Source organism: Trachinotus anak, unplaced genomic scaffold, assembly GCF_046630095.1.
Source record: "Trachinotus anak isolate AG129_WGS33_773 ecotype Australia unplaced genomic scaffold, CSIRO_AGI_Tana_v1 ptg000034l, whole genome shotgun sequence".
Classification (NCBI taxonomy): Eukaryota; Metazoa; Chordata; class Actinopteri; order Carangiformes; family Carangidae; genus Trachinotus; species Trachinotus anak.
In genome coordinates this window covers 1,373,351-1,389,958 of record NW_027273885.1, presented here as the reverse complement: position 1 = coordinate 1,389,958, position 16,608 = coordinate 1,373,351, and the positions used below count along the sequence as shown (strand labels likewise).

At 40.1% G+C, this 16,608-nt stretch overlaps 1 protein-coding gene across 6 annotated transcripts in view; it reads left to right on the top strand.

Annotated features, from left to right (window-relative positions):
- bcas3 (BCAS3 microtubule associated cell migration factor) overlaps window positions 1-16,608 on the top strand; it is a 314,178-nt gene that overhangs the window by 8,107 nt on the left and 289,463 nt on the right. For all 6 annotated transcript variants that reach the window (XR_011687033.1, XM_071471601.1, XM_071471606.1 and 3 more), the window contains exons 6-7: window positions 4,135-4,216; window positions 10,046-10,118. Coding sequence is in view for 5 of the 6 variants with exons in the window: in XM_071471601.1 (XP_071327702.1) it covers window positions 4,135-4,216; window positions 10,046-10,118 (155 nt within the window). In the remaining variant the exon portion in view is untranslated. The remainder of the gene's footprint in view (window positions 1-4,134; window positions 4,217-10,045; window positions 10,119-16,608) is intronic.

Here is a 16,608-nt window from a genome sequence, read left to right as displayed (position 1 = left end):
GCAGACTGTCGTGGACTAATTGTCTGTCTGCGTAGGTGCTGAGATGAAATGACCTGCTGGGGAGGCAGGTGTCTGCGGCGAGTGTCAGTGTTAATGCATGAGCTGGAGACCTGGAGCTGTTACACAAATGTTCTGAGTCCATAATCCTGAGATTTAATATATGGCATAAATTAAAAAAGATACTGAAGCTGTGCTTTTTTCCATGGCTGTAATTTCCAAAAGTGACAACCAGTGCTTCATTTTCTACACTGTGCATTAGTGCTTTTTATTATAAGCACACAACAGTTGTCTTTTAGAGGTTTGAGGTTTTGGGTTTAGCCTTGTTTTAGCTGAGAAAAGTGTATAAAAGTGTAAAATATTTTTAAAATTAAAACAGCAAATAAAATGCGTTATTAGCCAAATTTAAACTTATGTTGACAGCAGCAATATTTATATGTGTTATACAAACCCTGCTGTAAATAAATAATTTTTTGTTTTAAATTTGATAATTTTTCTATAATGACATTTCTGAATATTTTCAGGTCTGGAGTGCAGTAATGGGCAGTAAATGATAGCTAGTTATGCTCTATAGTGTCCTTCCTACCTCATCTCTTCTTAACATACCGCTTAATCCTGTCTCTTAATTGAACTTGGTTAGTGCCAGCTGTGGTCAGCAGTGTGAATATTTCATTCATAACCAGTTCTTCTAATGTTGATGGAAATTATGAAGATGTTTCATATTAATGTCTGGAACATCTCAATTCAAAAAGGAAATAATACTAGATCAGTCCAACCCCACAAACCAGCTAACAGCTAAAAACACTATGATTCATGAAGATTAAAAATGACATATTACATATAAATACACATTATTTATTAAGATTTAAAATATGTATCTGTTATTTTGATTTGTTTATAAAGCTGTCCAGACAGTTTACTATTTAATAAGTAGTGTCACGCTGTAGACCTGAGGGTCTGTTTGCCTGCAGGGTGTCATCTCTATCAGTTCAATTCAAATAGCTTTATTTACATGTTGTTGACAAAAGCAGTTTACAGATAATTAAAATAAATTAATTATGAAATATGTGACACATACTGATGCAGTCCATTGTTTGAATTCCATGTAATGAAGTACAATACAATTCAATACAAAACCATGAAACAGTTTAATAAACAACATCATACAGATGTGTAGTTTTGGGGGATGTTGTGAATCGCCAGGATGTGTACTGTCTGTGAGTGAGTTCATTTATGGATGCTTCACTTAAAAAAAAAAAACATTTAATACCTGTTTGCTTTGCAGCTCAGCATCATTGTGCTGCATCCAGTCCGAGCTCAGTGCTCTTCCAGTCTTAAAGCTGCATGTTATGAAAGCCTGTGAACAGGCACCTGTTACTGTATGATCCCTAAAGCACCTGCTCCCTCCAAACCTCCAATATGTCCCGCACTGTGTTAGCGGGCGTACTCACTTGTGAATATGGCCCAGATATCGGTTCACAGCTTATGGCATTACATTTGAGAGATTAAAACAAGAGGAGCAGACACCGTGATTCCACAAAAGCATCCGAGCCACAAATGAAATGAATATAATGAATAACTGTATGCAGGGGAAAACAACTTTGAAAAAGCAATTTGGCATATTGCATACGCCAGGCCGCTAATGTAATGGTGGGAATGTTGTGGATGGCAGTGGATGTCACACAGAGCCATGTAAGACGAGGATGAGCAGCGGGGTAATGCACAATAACCCGGCGCATTAACCTCCAGCCCTCCCCTCCTCTCATTTTAATCCAGCAAATTCCATTATTCTCCCTCGCAGGTCCATTTGCCTGTATAGGAATCCTACCCTGCTGCTGCCAGCCTCCTTTTATTCCAGCTATCAGTGCTCGTATAACCTGCTCGTGTCTCCAGTGTTAATCTACCACTGCTGGGCCTCAAGCACTTTGAATAAAAACACAGCTCCAAATCCGCCACTTTGAAAAGGCTACTAATTGCACAAAAGAGCGATCATCCCCTCAGATGGGTTTAAAGACTTAAAACAAACAGATTAAATCACTAGTAAAGTGATAATGCAGGCTTCAGTGTAATTTAACGCATAAAAGAAAAACAAAAGTGGGGCATTCTGCGCTTAGAACAACGTGCCATTACACACGCCAGACACTGCCAAGAGCTGCACAGGCCATTGACCTAATATACTGGCATCACATATGAACACATGAAGCCTGAACTGAGCCAGACACACACACACACACACACACACACACACACACACACACACACACGTCTATTAAAATGCTTTACACTGTGGCTGTAATTCTGCTGTAATAAAGACCAGAAATGCAGCAAACTTTAAAATCCTCTCTAACAGGACAACCTTTAGTGTTTATCTAAGCCTGTGCAAATGTTCTGGAATGCACTTGTTTGATCAGTGAAGCTTGTTTGATGAACAGAGGTTTCAGAAGTAAAAAAAGACTCTCGCAGCCTTTACATTGAACATCAGCCATAAAACAATCATGCACTTTAAAGGTCCCATATTGTATGAATTGAGATTTCCCTTTTGTTTTTTGTTTATAAAGCAGGTCTAGGTTCTATATTAATACTGTGAAAGTATCAAAGCCTCAGTCCACAGAGAAATGCACACAGCCTGTATTCAGAAACTGAGCCTTAAAACCAGCTGTCAGGACTTCTGGAACTTTGTGATGTCACAACAAAGCAGTCACTGCCCTCAGCTGCGCCCCAAGCCCCACCCACCTGGACCCACCATCCAACGTTGCAGGATTTGGTTTTTCTGAGTGTTCACCTGAAACCTGCTATATTTTTATGGATCACTCAGAAAACAGTAAAGAGAGAGGCACAGAGTCTCTCTTCTGATTGGCTGACTTACCTGTTGTTACTAGAGCTCCAGAGAGAAGCCTGAAAGAGGAGATGTAAAACTACACTGAGATGGTCTTTGGTTCTTAAAACTACAAATATATCTTCTGATGGAGATCAACACGACAGATAAAACACAGGAAAAGTGTAAAATATGGGACATTTTAACAAACAGCTGACTGGTGGATTTTTCTCCCATTAATAAGACACACACACACACACACACACACATGTAGAGACATAATTTACAATCTCATCAAAAACCTGTTGAACACTCAGTTAGACCTCTCATCTTTATCCGTTTATGATCGTGTAATCAAACGTTGAAGGTAGTCTTGGGAGACTTTAAGGTCTGTTGGAAGCACTGGTCGGAGTGTTTCTCGTGCTTACAGTCAGACTGGGACAGAGAGAGACATCATGGGCTCCTGCCTACTTGGCATCAGCCCGTATCCCCAACCCTTCCTTGTTGGCTGTGTCAGAGTGAGTGTAGGAAGCTCGTTTCCACTGCGATGCCGCTGGGCCTTTTATTCTGTCCTCAGTAGATTTTACTTTGTGGTTTGGCTGGAACTTCAACCACCAGCCCGCCCTTGTTCCCCGTCCTCCGTCTTTGCTTTCTCGCGTCTCTCTCTCTCTCTATGACGAGTCGATTCCACACAGTTGGAATAGATTATTTTTCTTACAGTGTGAACAAATAATTATTTGTCCTTGTGCTTTGTTGTTCTGCAGAAATCTTATATCCTTCATGGTTATTTCACACATTATCCCCGACAATATGGAGTCTTCAGTGCATACTGGTCCCGAGGTAATTGTTTATTAAGACCAAATAGAAGTGGTGTTTCCAGACACACACTCTGCATCAGACAGCAAACGGCAGGAAATGATGCCCTGAAAGGTAACCTGTGGTTTTTTGGACCTCGTGTTGATATCTGGTCAACATATAAAACTACAGGATTTAAGATATTCAACCACTTGGCTTCCCTAATGTTTTATGTGGAAGAGAATGCTTAGCACAATGGTCTGACCTCAAGGATTCACACAAGGCCAGTGACTATAAACATAACTTTTGTTTGTTTACAATAAAACTCCACAGAGCCTCTGTAAAACGAGACATCTGCAAACACAGCCACAGGTAGATGACGAGTCTGGACTGTGTAATGCCTGAATATGTGTTTTAAACATATCTTTTAATGTCTGTCTGTATCGTTGAGAGCAGAATGTCTCTTGTCTCTGATGGACCTGATGTGTGAACTTCTACATTAACATTTTTTCACATCCGTGTTTCAGTTGGCAGGGGAAGCCCAGGAGCTGTTCTCGGTGCGCCACGGTCCTGTGCGAGCTGCTCGCATTCTGCCGGCGCCTCATATCAGTGAGTATCAGTATTCACCAGCTGTGAAGCACATAGTGTTTATTCTAAGTTCAAATGATCACCTGCATGTTTATTTTAATTTGATATTACTCTCAATAGAGAATCTTATTGTGCCATGAGCAGGCTTGGGCTGATACATAGTCATATTGAATATTGCGATATTTCCCCCATATGCCATATTTTTCATAATATCAAATTAAAAAAAACTGAAACATAGAATCCAATGATTTAATTATATATTATTAAAAAGACATGAAACATAAAATACAATAATATAATTGTATACTGTGATAATATAATATTTCGCAATATGACACCCTTTTGAGTTTATGAAAATATGCTGACAGTTGTCAACCAGCACCTCTGAAGCTCTTGTCTTGTCTTTTTTGTTTAGTTTGTACAAAAGCCAAAGTATAAAAATAAAAAGTTGTGGTTTTACAGGGAGTTACATGCAGGACTATTTCTTAGCTGGGAGCATGACTTCCTGTCATCTTTGAGAGGTTGCCAGGCTATCATACAGATATGAGAGTGGTATTCATTTTCTCATGTGTTTTTTTTAAAAAACAAATAAAATGAACAAGAAAAACCCCCAACTATCATTTTAAGGGCCAAACAGCAGTATTTGTTTTGGATTCTGCTGTATGCATCTGTGCAGCTCCAAGACAAACGACAGGAGGAATACCTCAGCTCAGCTGGCTTTGAACTGCTCCCTTAGCTTTATTTTTTAGCACTCGGTTTATCCTCCAAATCCACAAAGGTGGTAAAGATACACACAATACCTGTATGCACTGTTAAAAATGTTTCCCTCTTATATCTGCGAGTGTTTTTTCTGCATAATTTTAAACTGTGTCCTAGAAAAAAAGAAAAAAACACTCTGGTTAACTTCATTTCACCATTCAAGGTCGACACTTAAAATTAAATGTTGTATGGCTCATCCTAATGCAGTTTTGGGTTGTGGGCATTTTAAGTGGTGCTACATCATTAAAATTAAAGAGTGCTCCATGCTGCCTCATCCTAATGTTGAAGTCAGTCTACGATTATTGTTGGCCTGCTCTTAGTCAGTGGTGGCGAGCCTCTGAAGTCAAGGCTTCTTTGCTGCCAAAGCTCTGCTGGAACCCATCACTGCTCTGTAGCCGTCTTTCTCTAACTGCTCTAAATCTAAATCTTTAAGATTCTTTAATATTTTGTTGAGGTAGACACGCATGTGATGGAAGCTGCTTTCTTGCCGTGTTTACGTTTGTCATGTGTAACCTCTGTCACATCTTCTCCCAGATCTTTTTTTCCTCCTCAAACTGTATCTGGTGCTGCCTAATGTCATTTTAGAGTCCCCAAACATTAAAAATGAATCTAAGTTTTAGATGTCAGCCTCTCTTAAAAGAGCAAGGGCTTCTTTGTAGCTGCCATTTTGCAGCAGAATCAAACAGTCATACAGGGAGACATCTAAAATAGAAGAGCTACCAATCCTTTTATCAATAAACAATAATCTAATGCTGCAGGAAGATGTGTTGCATTAATAGTAAGTGGCAAAAGTCATTTTGGGAAAGTAGGAAATCATCTAATCTATGCAGAAGATGACAAGAAAGGTTGGAGAAATGTGGGTATGTTAAATATTAGATTACAACAGATCATCACAAATGAACCCCTGAACTGCATTGAGCATAACAAATTGATGATATCTAACAGAATAAGAGTATTTGAGAGTAGCTGTCTTCGTTTTCTACCATTAAGCTGTACCTTCACCCTTGTATCACCAGCACCATGGTCCCATTGTTTTGTGACATGTTAATCTTTTCAATTGCAAATGTAAAAATGTTGGAAATTGGAAAAAAATATTGCAAACTAGTTTTTGCACTTGACTGAGGTGGAGAAGTTGAAACATCCATAAAATCATAATGTTTCATTTGTGATGCAATCTGACTTAAAAGGGAATTTTTATAGTTTCTAAGTCCTGTCATCATTATGCCATTATGTCTACTCTGAGAATTACATTTTAAAAACACTGACAGAGAACCTCCCAGTGTGCTCTGTACCTTGCAAACTTAGCCTCACTTATGTCAGGCCATCAGAGAGCAGGGAGTGGAGAGACCTGTGGAGTTACTTCAGCCTGTGAAGGTGCCTAGCAGCTGGTACGAAGCACTGACTCTCAGCTTCTGGTGGCAGCTGAGATTCATTAAAGAGTGACTGTCTGGAACCTAAACCTCAGCTAGTTGTGATGAACATAGCTACTAACCAGCATCCACCCAGCTTCAACCCGAGGACTGGTTTAAACAGACATTGCCTGTGTAGGTGAACAAGGCCTTTATTTTATGTGCAGAAATGCTCTCTAGATGCTGTTTGTAGCCACAGTGTCTTATGTGTGTGTTACAGTGAGAAGATGGATTTGGCACTGAGAGTTACTACATTAGGAAAATAGAGAAGTGAAGTTTGTTAACATTTGAAGAAATAAGCATTACCCATGGAAATTTTAATTGCATTCTCATACTTAAATAAGATTTTTAACAACAAATATTGCCTTGGTTTTTGCAGTATTTCCTGATTCTCTAACTGAGAAGAATATTGCAGATTCCCTCAAGTTGATTCCCTCTAGTTTCACATGTTTTGAGTTTCCAACATGACTAATGCATTACTGCTTCCCTCTGGCACAAATGAAAATTACAGGACACAGGATGAACGTAGACATATTTCAGAATGAATATATTGAATGCTGCTTTCAAATATAAGTAGTTTTCCTTTATCCACTCAGCAAAATTTATTGTCCCAGTTCTAAAGTTTCACATAGGATGTTATATTTCATAATCTCAACCAAATGTTCTGTAAACACCTAAATTATTCTGAAACAATTGTCATTTTTGCCCATCATCTACACTCGGTAACTCATGATGACACAGAGAAAACATGTTTTCAGAAATATTTTGCAAAATTATTAATAATCAATAGCTGAAGTCTCTCATTTACAAAATATTCAGATCCTTTGCTGTGGTGCTTCAGATTATGGTCAGGTTCTTCTTATTTGCTTTAATTTTCCTTGAGATTTGTCTAGAACTTGACTCGAGTCCACCTGTGGCAAAGCCAAGTCATTAAGTCCAAGGAACCTCCACAATAAAACTGTGGTGAGGCATAGATCAGGACAAGGATATATATACAGTATAAACCTTTTCTAAAGCTTTGAATGTCCAGGAGGACATTGGCCTCCGGAGTTGGCCATCTTGCCAAGCTGAATAACCGGGCAAGAAGATCCTTGATTCACCAAGAAGCCAACGGTCACTAATAGTGGTTCAGAAGTTCTCTGCAGAGATGGGAGAACCTGCTGGAAGTACAACCATCTCAGCAGCGCTCCATCAGTCAGGCCTTTATGGTAGAGCAGCTAGACAGAAGCCACTTTGAGTGAAAGTCATATGACATCCTGCTTGTATTTCGCCAAACAACATTTAAAAGACTCTGTGAGGATGAAGACAAAGATTCTCTGGAGAGACAAAAATGTAACTGTTTGAAAAGAACTCCAAACAGGCTGTAAGTCTGGTGAACACCAGGCACTGCTCATCATTTGCCTGATACCTTTACTTTTACTACTAGAGATTTCCATTTTTCAATTTTTAAAAATTATCAAAAAGATTTTAAAAACACGTTTCACTTTGTCATTATGGTTTACTGAGTGTAGACTTTTATCCAGTTACAATTAGAGCTACAATAGTAAAGTGCAAAAAAGTGAACAGATCTGAATAAGTTCTGAAGCCACTGAATATATTAAAACTTCTCCTCCCATGACGACTTAATCTGCTTAATGTTGGCTTAATGTTTCCACAATCTCTCATCGTATTAACAATGTACCAACAACATTAAAATACTTCATTTCGATTTTACTGTCTCCTCATTCAGTGAAATGTGTGATGGCAGTGATGACAAACAAATGTTTCCCTGGTCATTTCCAGACACTGGGAAGTTGAGTTTTGTATGAATACCAGTTTTCATATCCTCAAAGCCATGGTGCAAATGGTTTAGTTGTTCCACTGATTAGATCCTTTCCAGACATGAAGTTTAAATTTAATCTCTGCAGGTGTCAGTCAGTGCTGTGAAAGCTGCCGTATAGCCCCGCTGGTTTGTGGCATTTTTTTTGGTGAGAAAATCGCCTTTTTGTTCTCCGTCCATGTTCCGGTCTTTTGGCAGATTTCAACAACACACAATGGCAGCATTTAAAGATGGCTGGAAGTGGATGAAAGCAAACCACAGTAATAAGAAGCAGCAGATAGCCTCGACACATGAGGAGAGCAATTCTCTCAGCAGAAAATAAATATGAATTGTACTACTGGAGGGAAGGACACTGATTGCAATCTGCTAGGGCGCAAACAGTGTTGCACTGTGGTGAGCCATTAAAAGGCCAATTGTCCGGGATGCAAGGCTGTGGGTGGGCGGACTTAGAAATGCCCGAAAATAGGTGTTGAATATAATAAGGCAAGGTTCCCCTTTCCTAGAATAGAGAAGGAAGTGCTGCTTTTCTACAGGGAGTAAATGCATTTATCCACATCCTCTCTGGAGTTTACAACCTTTGATCTTCCGTTGTCTTGCAAAATGAGGCAACATTGTTCCCTTAATTGATAACAAATGAGCATTGAGGAAATGTGAATATATGTATAGTGTATGTGTACTGTAGGTCAATGTGCTCTTTTTCAATGGAAGTCAGTGTATATGTCTTTAGAATAGAGATACACTTGGGATGCTCCCACACTGTAAAAGTACTTAACAATAAACATGTTGTCTGTAATGTTTCAGGCCATGTTTATTATTATCTTAACATACATTCACCCTCACTGTTACATTCAAAGCCCACGTAAATGTCAGCAATGCTTGCTTCAGTTAGCATCTACCAGCAGTACTGTTACAGTAATAATCAAATCAAAGTTTCTCAATTCATGCAATCTTGCATTTTTTTTGTCCAGAAAGTTTTTAGTAAATGTGCCATTTCACCAAGTCTCCGAGAGTCGCATTTAAGTTACGGCTCAATATCTTGAGTGGGAATGATGTCTGTTGACAGAAACACGAAAGAAGAAAAGACCTTGTCGGGCGTGTTAAAGGCTGGTAGGGAAGGCACTTTTGCTCTCACGCCATACCACAGGAACTCAGGCTGATTACTGTCAAGCCTCAAATTACAGTCCTCTAAAGGGTAACATCTTCTTCAATCTGAGCACCCCATCCCCTCAATCCCCTGATCCCCCGCCTGTCTTCAAGAATGACACAATTAGGGAAAATATGGGATAAGTCCACTTAATGCAACATGTTTTCTGTTCATTTTTAAAGAAGCCTGCTGAGTTTTTACTGTGGTGTAATTCCACCCTGAAACCCAAAAACCAAAAAGGAGCTAGACAGGAAATCACACTTTATTTTGCAAAAATTCAGAAGATTTCCTCGTCTTATTTCAGTTCTGTCATTTATTTTCTTTATTATGTTTTTCCCCAGCTTTTTCTGGCAAAGCTTTTTTCACTGTTTTTGGTCAACTTTCTTTCAAACCTTTCACACAGCAGAGAATCAGAAAAAGTAGAGCTCAAAGTCTTTACAGCATGGGGACCTAGTGTCATGGTCCACTAGCTTGCAAAACAAGGCCTGATTTTGGGGGGTTGGATTCTCCCTTCATCAAAAATGTTTGATGACCATAATTGAATTACAGGGCAACAGTAGTAATGTAATCAGCACGTTTCCTGTCATGGTAATAGGCTGCCTGTTGACCGAGTGTGGGCAGCACTAGAGGCCTCACATGTGAAGAATGTCCCTCTTTGTTGTGTGCAGATGATTCTGTTTCTCATCTGCCTCTTTCTCTTGACTCCTCTTCCCTCTCAGGTCCTCTGAAGATGGACAGTTTTGCAGACAAGAGGCCCCTGCTGGGGGTTTGCAAGAGCACAGGGTCCTCTGGGTGAGTTCACACATTGTAATAAAGCTGAACTTTCTGCTGTCGTTTTCCATGTCCTACTGTGGGTCTGGTATATTCAAGATTCTATTTAAACATGAGCAATTTCAGTCACTGATTCGACGACCATCAATCAGATACATGAAGGTTAAACCTTTATTGAGTTTTTTGATGGATGTGGTGGCCCACCGTGGGGACTTGTCCCGGTATGTCTGATGGTTGAGGACGAGGTGCTCGTCAACCCGAGGATTTTTCCAGCTATTCCAAACATTAGGTTTCCAGCAAAGCCGCTGCTGATGCTTAGGTCCGGCGGGGGTTCCTCCTAGGCCAGGTGGCCCACGGGGCCTGGGATACAGTGTCTGAAACTCTGAACAAAAGTGAAATACGAGATGACACACACCTGATCATTTTGCTATTGCATGTGATAAAAAATATTTTAAAGTGAACAAATAAGTTAAATGTACATATTTGAAAGAGGCAAAATCACTTGTTAAGGATTTAAGGATTTAGACTTACCTTGGTCTTGGTCTTGACTTTGGACTTGACTCTGGACTTCATAGCCAAGAGTCAACTCTTACTGCTCATTCTGACTAGTGAGAACGAAGTGACACTATAAGCTGAGCTCATATTCATACTTGTTCTTTCAGTCTTGGCCCTCTGCTCTTTTCCAGAGGCACAAGGGAATAAAGTTATTCTAAAGATCTTGAAACTCAATGGACAAGATGATAAAATACAGTGTGACCCGGTGAAACAAGGGCTTTTAAGATGCAAGTAAATCCTTATTGTTCTACCTTCAGGGCAGATCTACTTAAGAAAGACAGGGACAAAAGCAACATGTGTTGTTTTGTCTTCCAAATGTGCAGAAAGGAGAGGAAGGAGACGCACAAATCCTATAACTGAAAGTAATTTCTGTTAATAACAAGAGACATCAAAGGACACCCATCATCTTATTATGAACCCTTCACATGCACCCAACTGGAGCTGAGCCAGTGATGTGGGCTTAGTGACTGTGATTCATGGGTTCTTAGTGGCACTGTGGCTGGAATGTGAGCAGTACCTGAACCCCCCATAGGCAGACAGAGAGGAGATAAAACAGATGTGTAGGTCCCGGAGATTTTCTGGGTTTGGGACTGGCGATGTCATGTCTTTGTTTAGTGAAAGAAAGTGAATTCAAAAAGTGACAGACCCCAAGGCATCTTGCACTCCCCTCCTCATACTCAGCCAATGTTCTTCCCCTCATTCCCCCTCCTCCATTTACTTATGCAGCTCTTCCAGAGCTACACAAAATTTAACTCAATATATCCTCCCAGGGAAATGAAATAAGGAAGTCTGACTTCAGCTGAGCCTTGATGGAGACCACCTTCTTGATGTTTTCCAGGGACTGCCGCCCCTGTCTCTCTAACGCCGTTACGGTTGCTTCTGCTTTTCCTATGTCCTCACTGACTCTGAGACAGGCAGCGTTTTGACGGTTTGGCGAATCAACCAGGCGTCGCTCGACACTAATGCTGAAAACATGCACTGTGTTGAAAAGCAGAAACCCTGACCTCTGGCTGAATGGCACAGCCTGGTTGTTCCCCCCTACAGAAGTGCTTGGTAAATAACACTCTGGTCAAAGACGAGGAGGAAAAAGGCTTCCGGGTGCAGCGCTGTACTTTCCATTGGGCCTGTTCATAAACTTACTAAGGTCCTCACACAATTTTTAGCATATAATCATTTTGAAATAACAGCTTTTGTTAACCACCAAAAAGGATGCCGTCTTGACACTTAAATGGAAAACAGATTGGAGCCTTGGCCGCTACAGCAGTGCTGGTTTAGAAGTTGGTTCAGTCAGCTCTAGGCTTAGATTACAAGATTTGCAAATTAAAGGAAAACCAGAGAGGGGAAAAAGCATGTGTGCTGAATCCCTGTACTTGTGGATTTCCAGCCAGGCACACTCAACATAATTTTATCAATGGAAAGGATTATGCGTTAAGTCCAAACAATGTATGGATCCAGTGATTTTCTTGACAGTAAAGCTACATATGCGTCCCTTTCACTCTCTGCACCAGTGCCAGTGGGCTCTGGGAATTAGTAAAGAATGCTGGTGCCATTGCAGACCCTGGTATGTCTGCTCACATTTCTGGAAAGGATTTGTGTTCCCTTCCCCTGCTTGTGTTGTTATTATTTTCATTCAGTTTAATTACATCCATAGGTATTAAAACTTGGGGAGATTTAAAGCCTCTCTCTCTCTCTCTCTCTCTCTCTCTCTCTCTCTCTCTCTCTCTCTCTCTCTCTCTCTCTCTCTCTCTCTCTCTCTCTCTCTCTCTCTCTCTCTCTCTCTCTCTCTCTCTCTCTCTCTCTCTCTCTCTCTGTGAATGTAAATTTTATGGCCAAGACAGACGCAACTTAACTGTTTGTGGGAGTTGGAGTGCACACACGTCTTGGGCAAAAGTTCAGTGATGAATAAGTGCGCTTTGTTCTCCGGAGTTTGGGAACTGTCAGTGACATTTCCAACCTCCAACTGCCCCCTCACAACATCTCCAGATGCTGAGAGGATGTGGTCCTTTTTTCTTTTAACCAATACAGTCCTCTTTCACCGTGCGGATTACTACTAGATGTGCTACTTTGAGGTTGTAGCTAATACACATAGATATTCTGAGCCGATACTGTGGTCACTGTTGAGGCCATTTCTTTTGGAAGGCTCATATTGTCCACTATCACTCCTGTCTCATACTTTTACTTTAGTTCAGTAAGGAAATGGCCGATTCAAGAGACAGATACAACTCATTCTATTTTCTAAGTTTCTCCTCAATTTATTCATCAGACAACTAATTGTTTTTCACTGGGTTAAATTATTGATTCTTAAAACTTTTTCAAGTGTGAAAGATGAAGTCAGTGATTTGGCAACACTTGTGGTCAGAGACCTATTTGTTGTTCTGTTTGGAACAAAGGTGTAATTGCAGCAGCAGCAATGTGATGTGCAACATCCAGCCTGCAGGAAATATATCACAAGAGAAAACACTTGTGTGGAACCACAACCAGACAAGCACAGCTGAAGTGGAAGCACACTGAGTATTTAGAGGATAATCTACCTTGTGTTTTTTTTTCTTTTCAGAAATATGCTTCAAAAGAAAACTGAAATGTGCTGAACTCATCCTCATCAACTTGGGAGAGGATCATGTTTGGTCAAATTAAATGATGATTTTGTGGTTTCTGAATACATGAGGCTTTTTCTTCTAACTCTGCAAAATCAGTAAAGAGTTTAAATTCACCTTAAAAACTTGTCGATGTTTCTATAGCAATTTAATGTGGTCTTTTTTTCGTAGCCCAGTTACCACCATGTTTGCTGTCTAAAGGCAGTAGACAGATGGAATTGAGTCTATAGCTGGATTTTGTGCAAAGAAGAAGTGATTTCTTTTTTTTCTCCTTTATTTTAAGAAAAGTTGACAAACACAGGTGTGACCGCTCTGTGTTTCCATTGAGTGATGTTCTGCAAATAAATCTGGGTTTTCTCCTCTTGCAGTATCATCAAATTTAATACTGGGGCAAGATGTGGCAGGCACCACGGCTTGAATGCAAAAAAGTGTTTCCATTTCAACTTTGCGAAATATTGCTTTGTTGCATTTTTTTTGCAACATTTGACAGTTTTATTGAAATTCACATATTTTCATGACTCGTTTTTAAGTTTCGCTATTTTCAAATTGCGCATTAAGCAGGTTAGTGGAAATGCACCTTCTGTCTTTGTAGTTGCATCACAGACCCAGTTCCAAACAGTCTCCACATTGTAAATTATTTTAAATTTTTTTCAGCTTAGAGTGACATTAAAGGAGCAGAAATAACTTATCCTGAACATCTACATTAAAATCTACTTAAAATCCTGTAGTGAAATAATGCAGGTTGTTAATTACATGCTTGCTAGCAACAAATTCCACTTCGTCCACACACACACACACACACACACACACACACACACACACACACACACACACACACACACACAGACAGAACACATTTGATGGCAAAAGCCCATTGTGGCACTAAGCCCTTGTGTTTCAGTGCATTTGTATGACAGGTTTTTCTCTGTGCACCGGATGTATCCGTCTTTTAAAGTGTATGAAATGGAAATCATCAAGCATTTGTATAAAACAATCCACCAGATTAAGGGGATTTGGAGAAGTGATGCTTTTTATCCACCATGAAGTTATGGTGTTCTTCACTGTCACATTATGACCACCCACGGGCACATGCACACACACATGCTCACACTATCCCAGCCGACGCTTAGAGTAGATGCCTCTATCAGTGACTCAGGGAAGTTATCCAGTTGAGTCCATACACATTTAGATTTTACTTTGCAGCACTAAGAACATCAAACACAGAATCCACAGATATTTCTAAGATCTTTCTCTGCTGGTCCTCGAAATGTCATGTTCTTCACTGAAAAAAAAACCTCTGATGAAATCATACCGCTCCTGCGTGGAAATGAGAGTGGCTGTAATCTGGTCTTCCACTTCCCCTTTTTTCAGTGCCCCCACACACATATACATGCATGCACACTTGTTCAGTGCATAGGCAGGGCCGCGAGGCTCAGGCTTCATTCCACAACGTTTATTTTGACTTGCATGTCTGTTTTATGTCTGTCGAAAATGTGTTCTGCCTCGCCAGTTTTTCCCCCTTCAAATAGGAAGTCAGATTAAACTCGGTAGTACTGGAAGTGGCGCGTATAAACATGCCCGACAGGCTGAATGATTAGTAATGACTTTTCAAACCTTTACCACATCCCTGTTCCCTAAACCAGGCCTCTATGGTCAAACCAATTAATATTGTATTTTACTAGAGCTTAAACTTTACCTTATCCTTTATGTTAAACCAAGTCTATAGCAGTGCTAATGTGATTTTCTTAGACTTTGCATGAAATATATTGGAACACTGCCTTTGTTAAGTAACACTATCAAGTGTCTCAAATGAAGAAATCTGAACTGGCCAAAAATATTTGGGTGCATTTTTGGTCCTACTTTTATTTCTGTGAGAAAAATATTTTATCATGGAGAGCTCCAGGATGACCTAATCTGTTTGGAGCTGCCAGGAGACGGTGTTCAGGCAGAGAGATTCTGTGGCTGTAAAGATATTTACTGATGATAGTGAGATATTAAAAGCGGGGCTTTATGGATAACAAAGTCAGTCTGTCAGTTGGTCCAGACAGAAATACCTCAGCAACCGTTGGATGGATTACTATGATTTGGGTGCAGGCCAGTGGATGAATCCTACTGTTGCCATTATATGTGGTACAGACATTCATGTCCACATTGAATTAGTAATTCTCTGACTTCAAATTTATCCAATTACCTGCAACAGTGATGGCATTCCTTCAGCTGTACTTTGTGTTTAGTGCTGATCTGCAAATGTTAGTCTGCCTACATGCAAAACTAAGATGGTGAACATGGTCAACAGAAACATCAGCATGTTAGTTAGCGCGGCTGTGAACTTTTAGTGCTGTTTGGACTGACGTTCTGTGGAATGCAGAAGAAAGTACATGAGGTCCCTGAAACCTAACGGCCAAACCAGACTGATCAGTCTTACAGTGCCTCAGATATTGTTCACATTCATTCAATTTCCACCAATTTGTGAAGTTGTGGGAAAAAAAGCTGCATTCATACAATATGTGGATTTATAAATGCATTCATAATTTTTTTAATCACCAATGACAGAGCTGTGTTATTGAGATATATTCATATTATTATGAGGCATTTCTCATCACACAGATAAATATTTTTTCCACCTGTAAGGAAACATAACTTATCAGGAAGTGTTGTTGAGAAGTGAGTTGGACAGTGAAGGTAAATTCAATGTGTTGAATGGAGATGCCCCACAGCATATGATTTAAATATCATATACATTAATTGTTTAAGCCAGATGAGTGACACACAGGAGCCTAAAGCCTGTGGCTTTTGTTACTACAGCTATTAATAGCTGCTGGAAGACGTCGCTGTGGCTGACTCACAGGCTGGCAAGCCCCCGGTTCCTGCATTAGCTGAGATGGCTAACACAACGAGGATGTAGGTTAATGACTCAGCGGATTGGTTTCATTTTTGTTCAGTGCTAGCTTGATTTCCAGAACTTGTATATTGTAGTTTTAACTTTTAGCACAGTTCCTAAGAGCGATTCTGAGACACTTGATGAATCCGGGCTGTGATTCCACTTAGTGTCCCTGTCTGTTCTCTAAGCCAGGACACATATTACAATGCATTCATGTACAAAAAGGACTATGGGGACATGATTGGTATTTAGCGTGCAGTCATCCTGTCATGGATTCACCTTCCCTCTGGCCCCCCTAAGACCATCTGCAGATTGCTGCTTTGATCAGCCTCCCTCTTGCAGACTGCAGGGCCATATAACTCAAGCTTTTCTGGGACAAGAAAACGTGTGCTTTTACAGCTTGTAGAGCTGTTAGGCTTTTTTCCATGAGCTGTTTCAACTGGTCATTAACCAATCTGACTGCTCATGTTGTCTGTTGCAA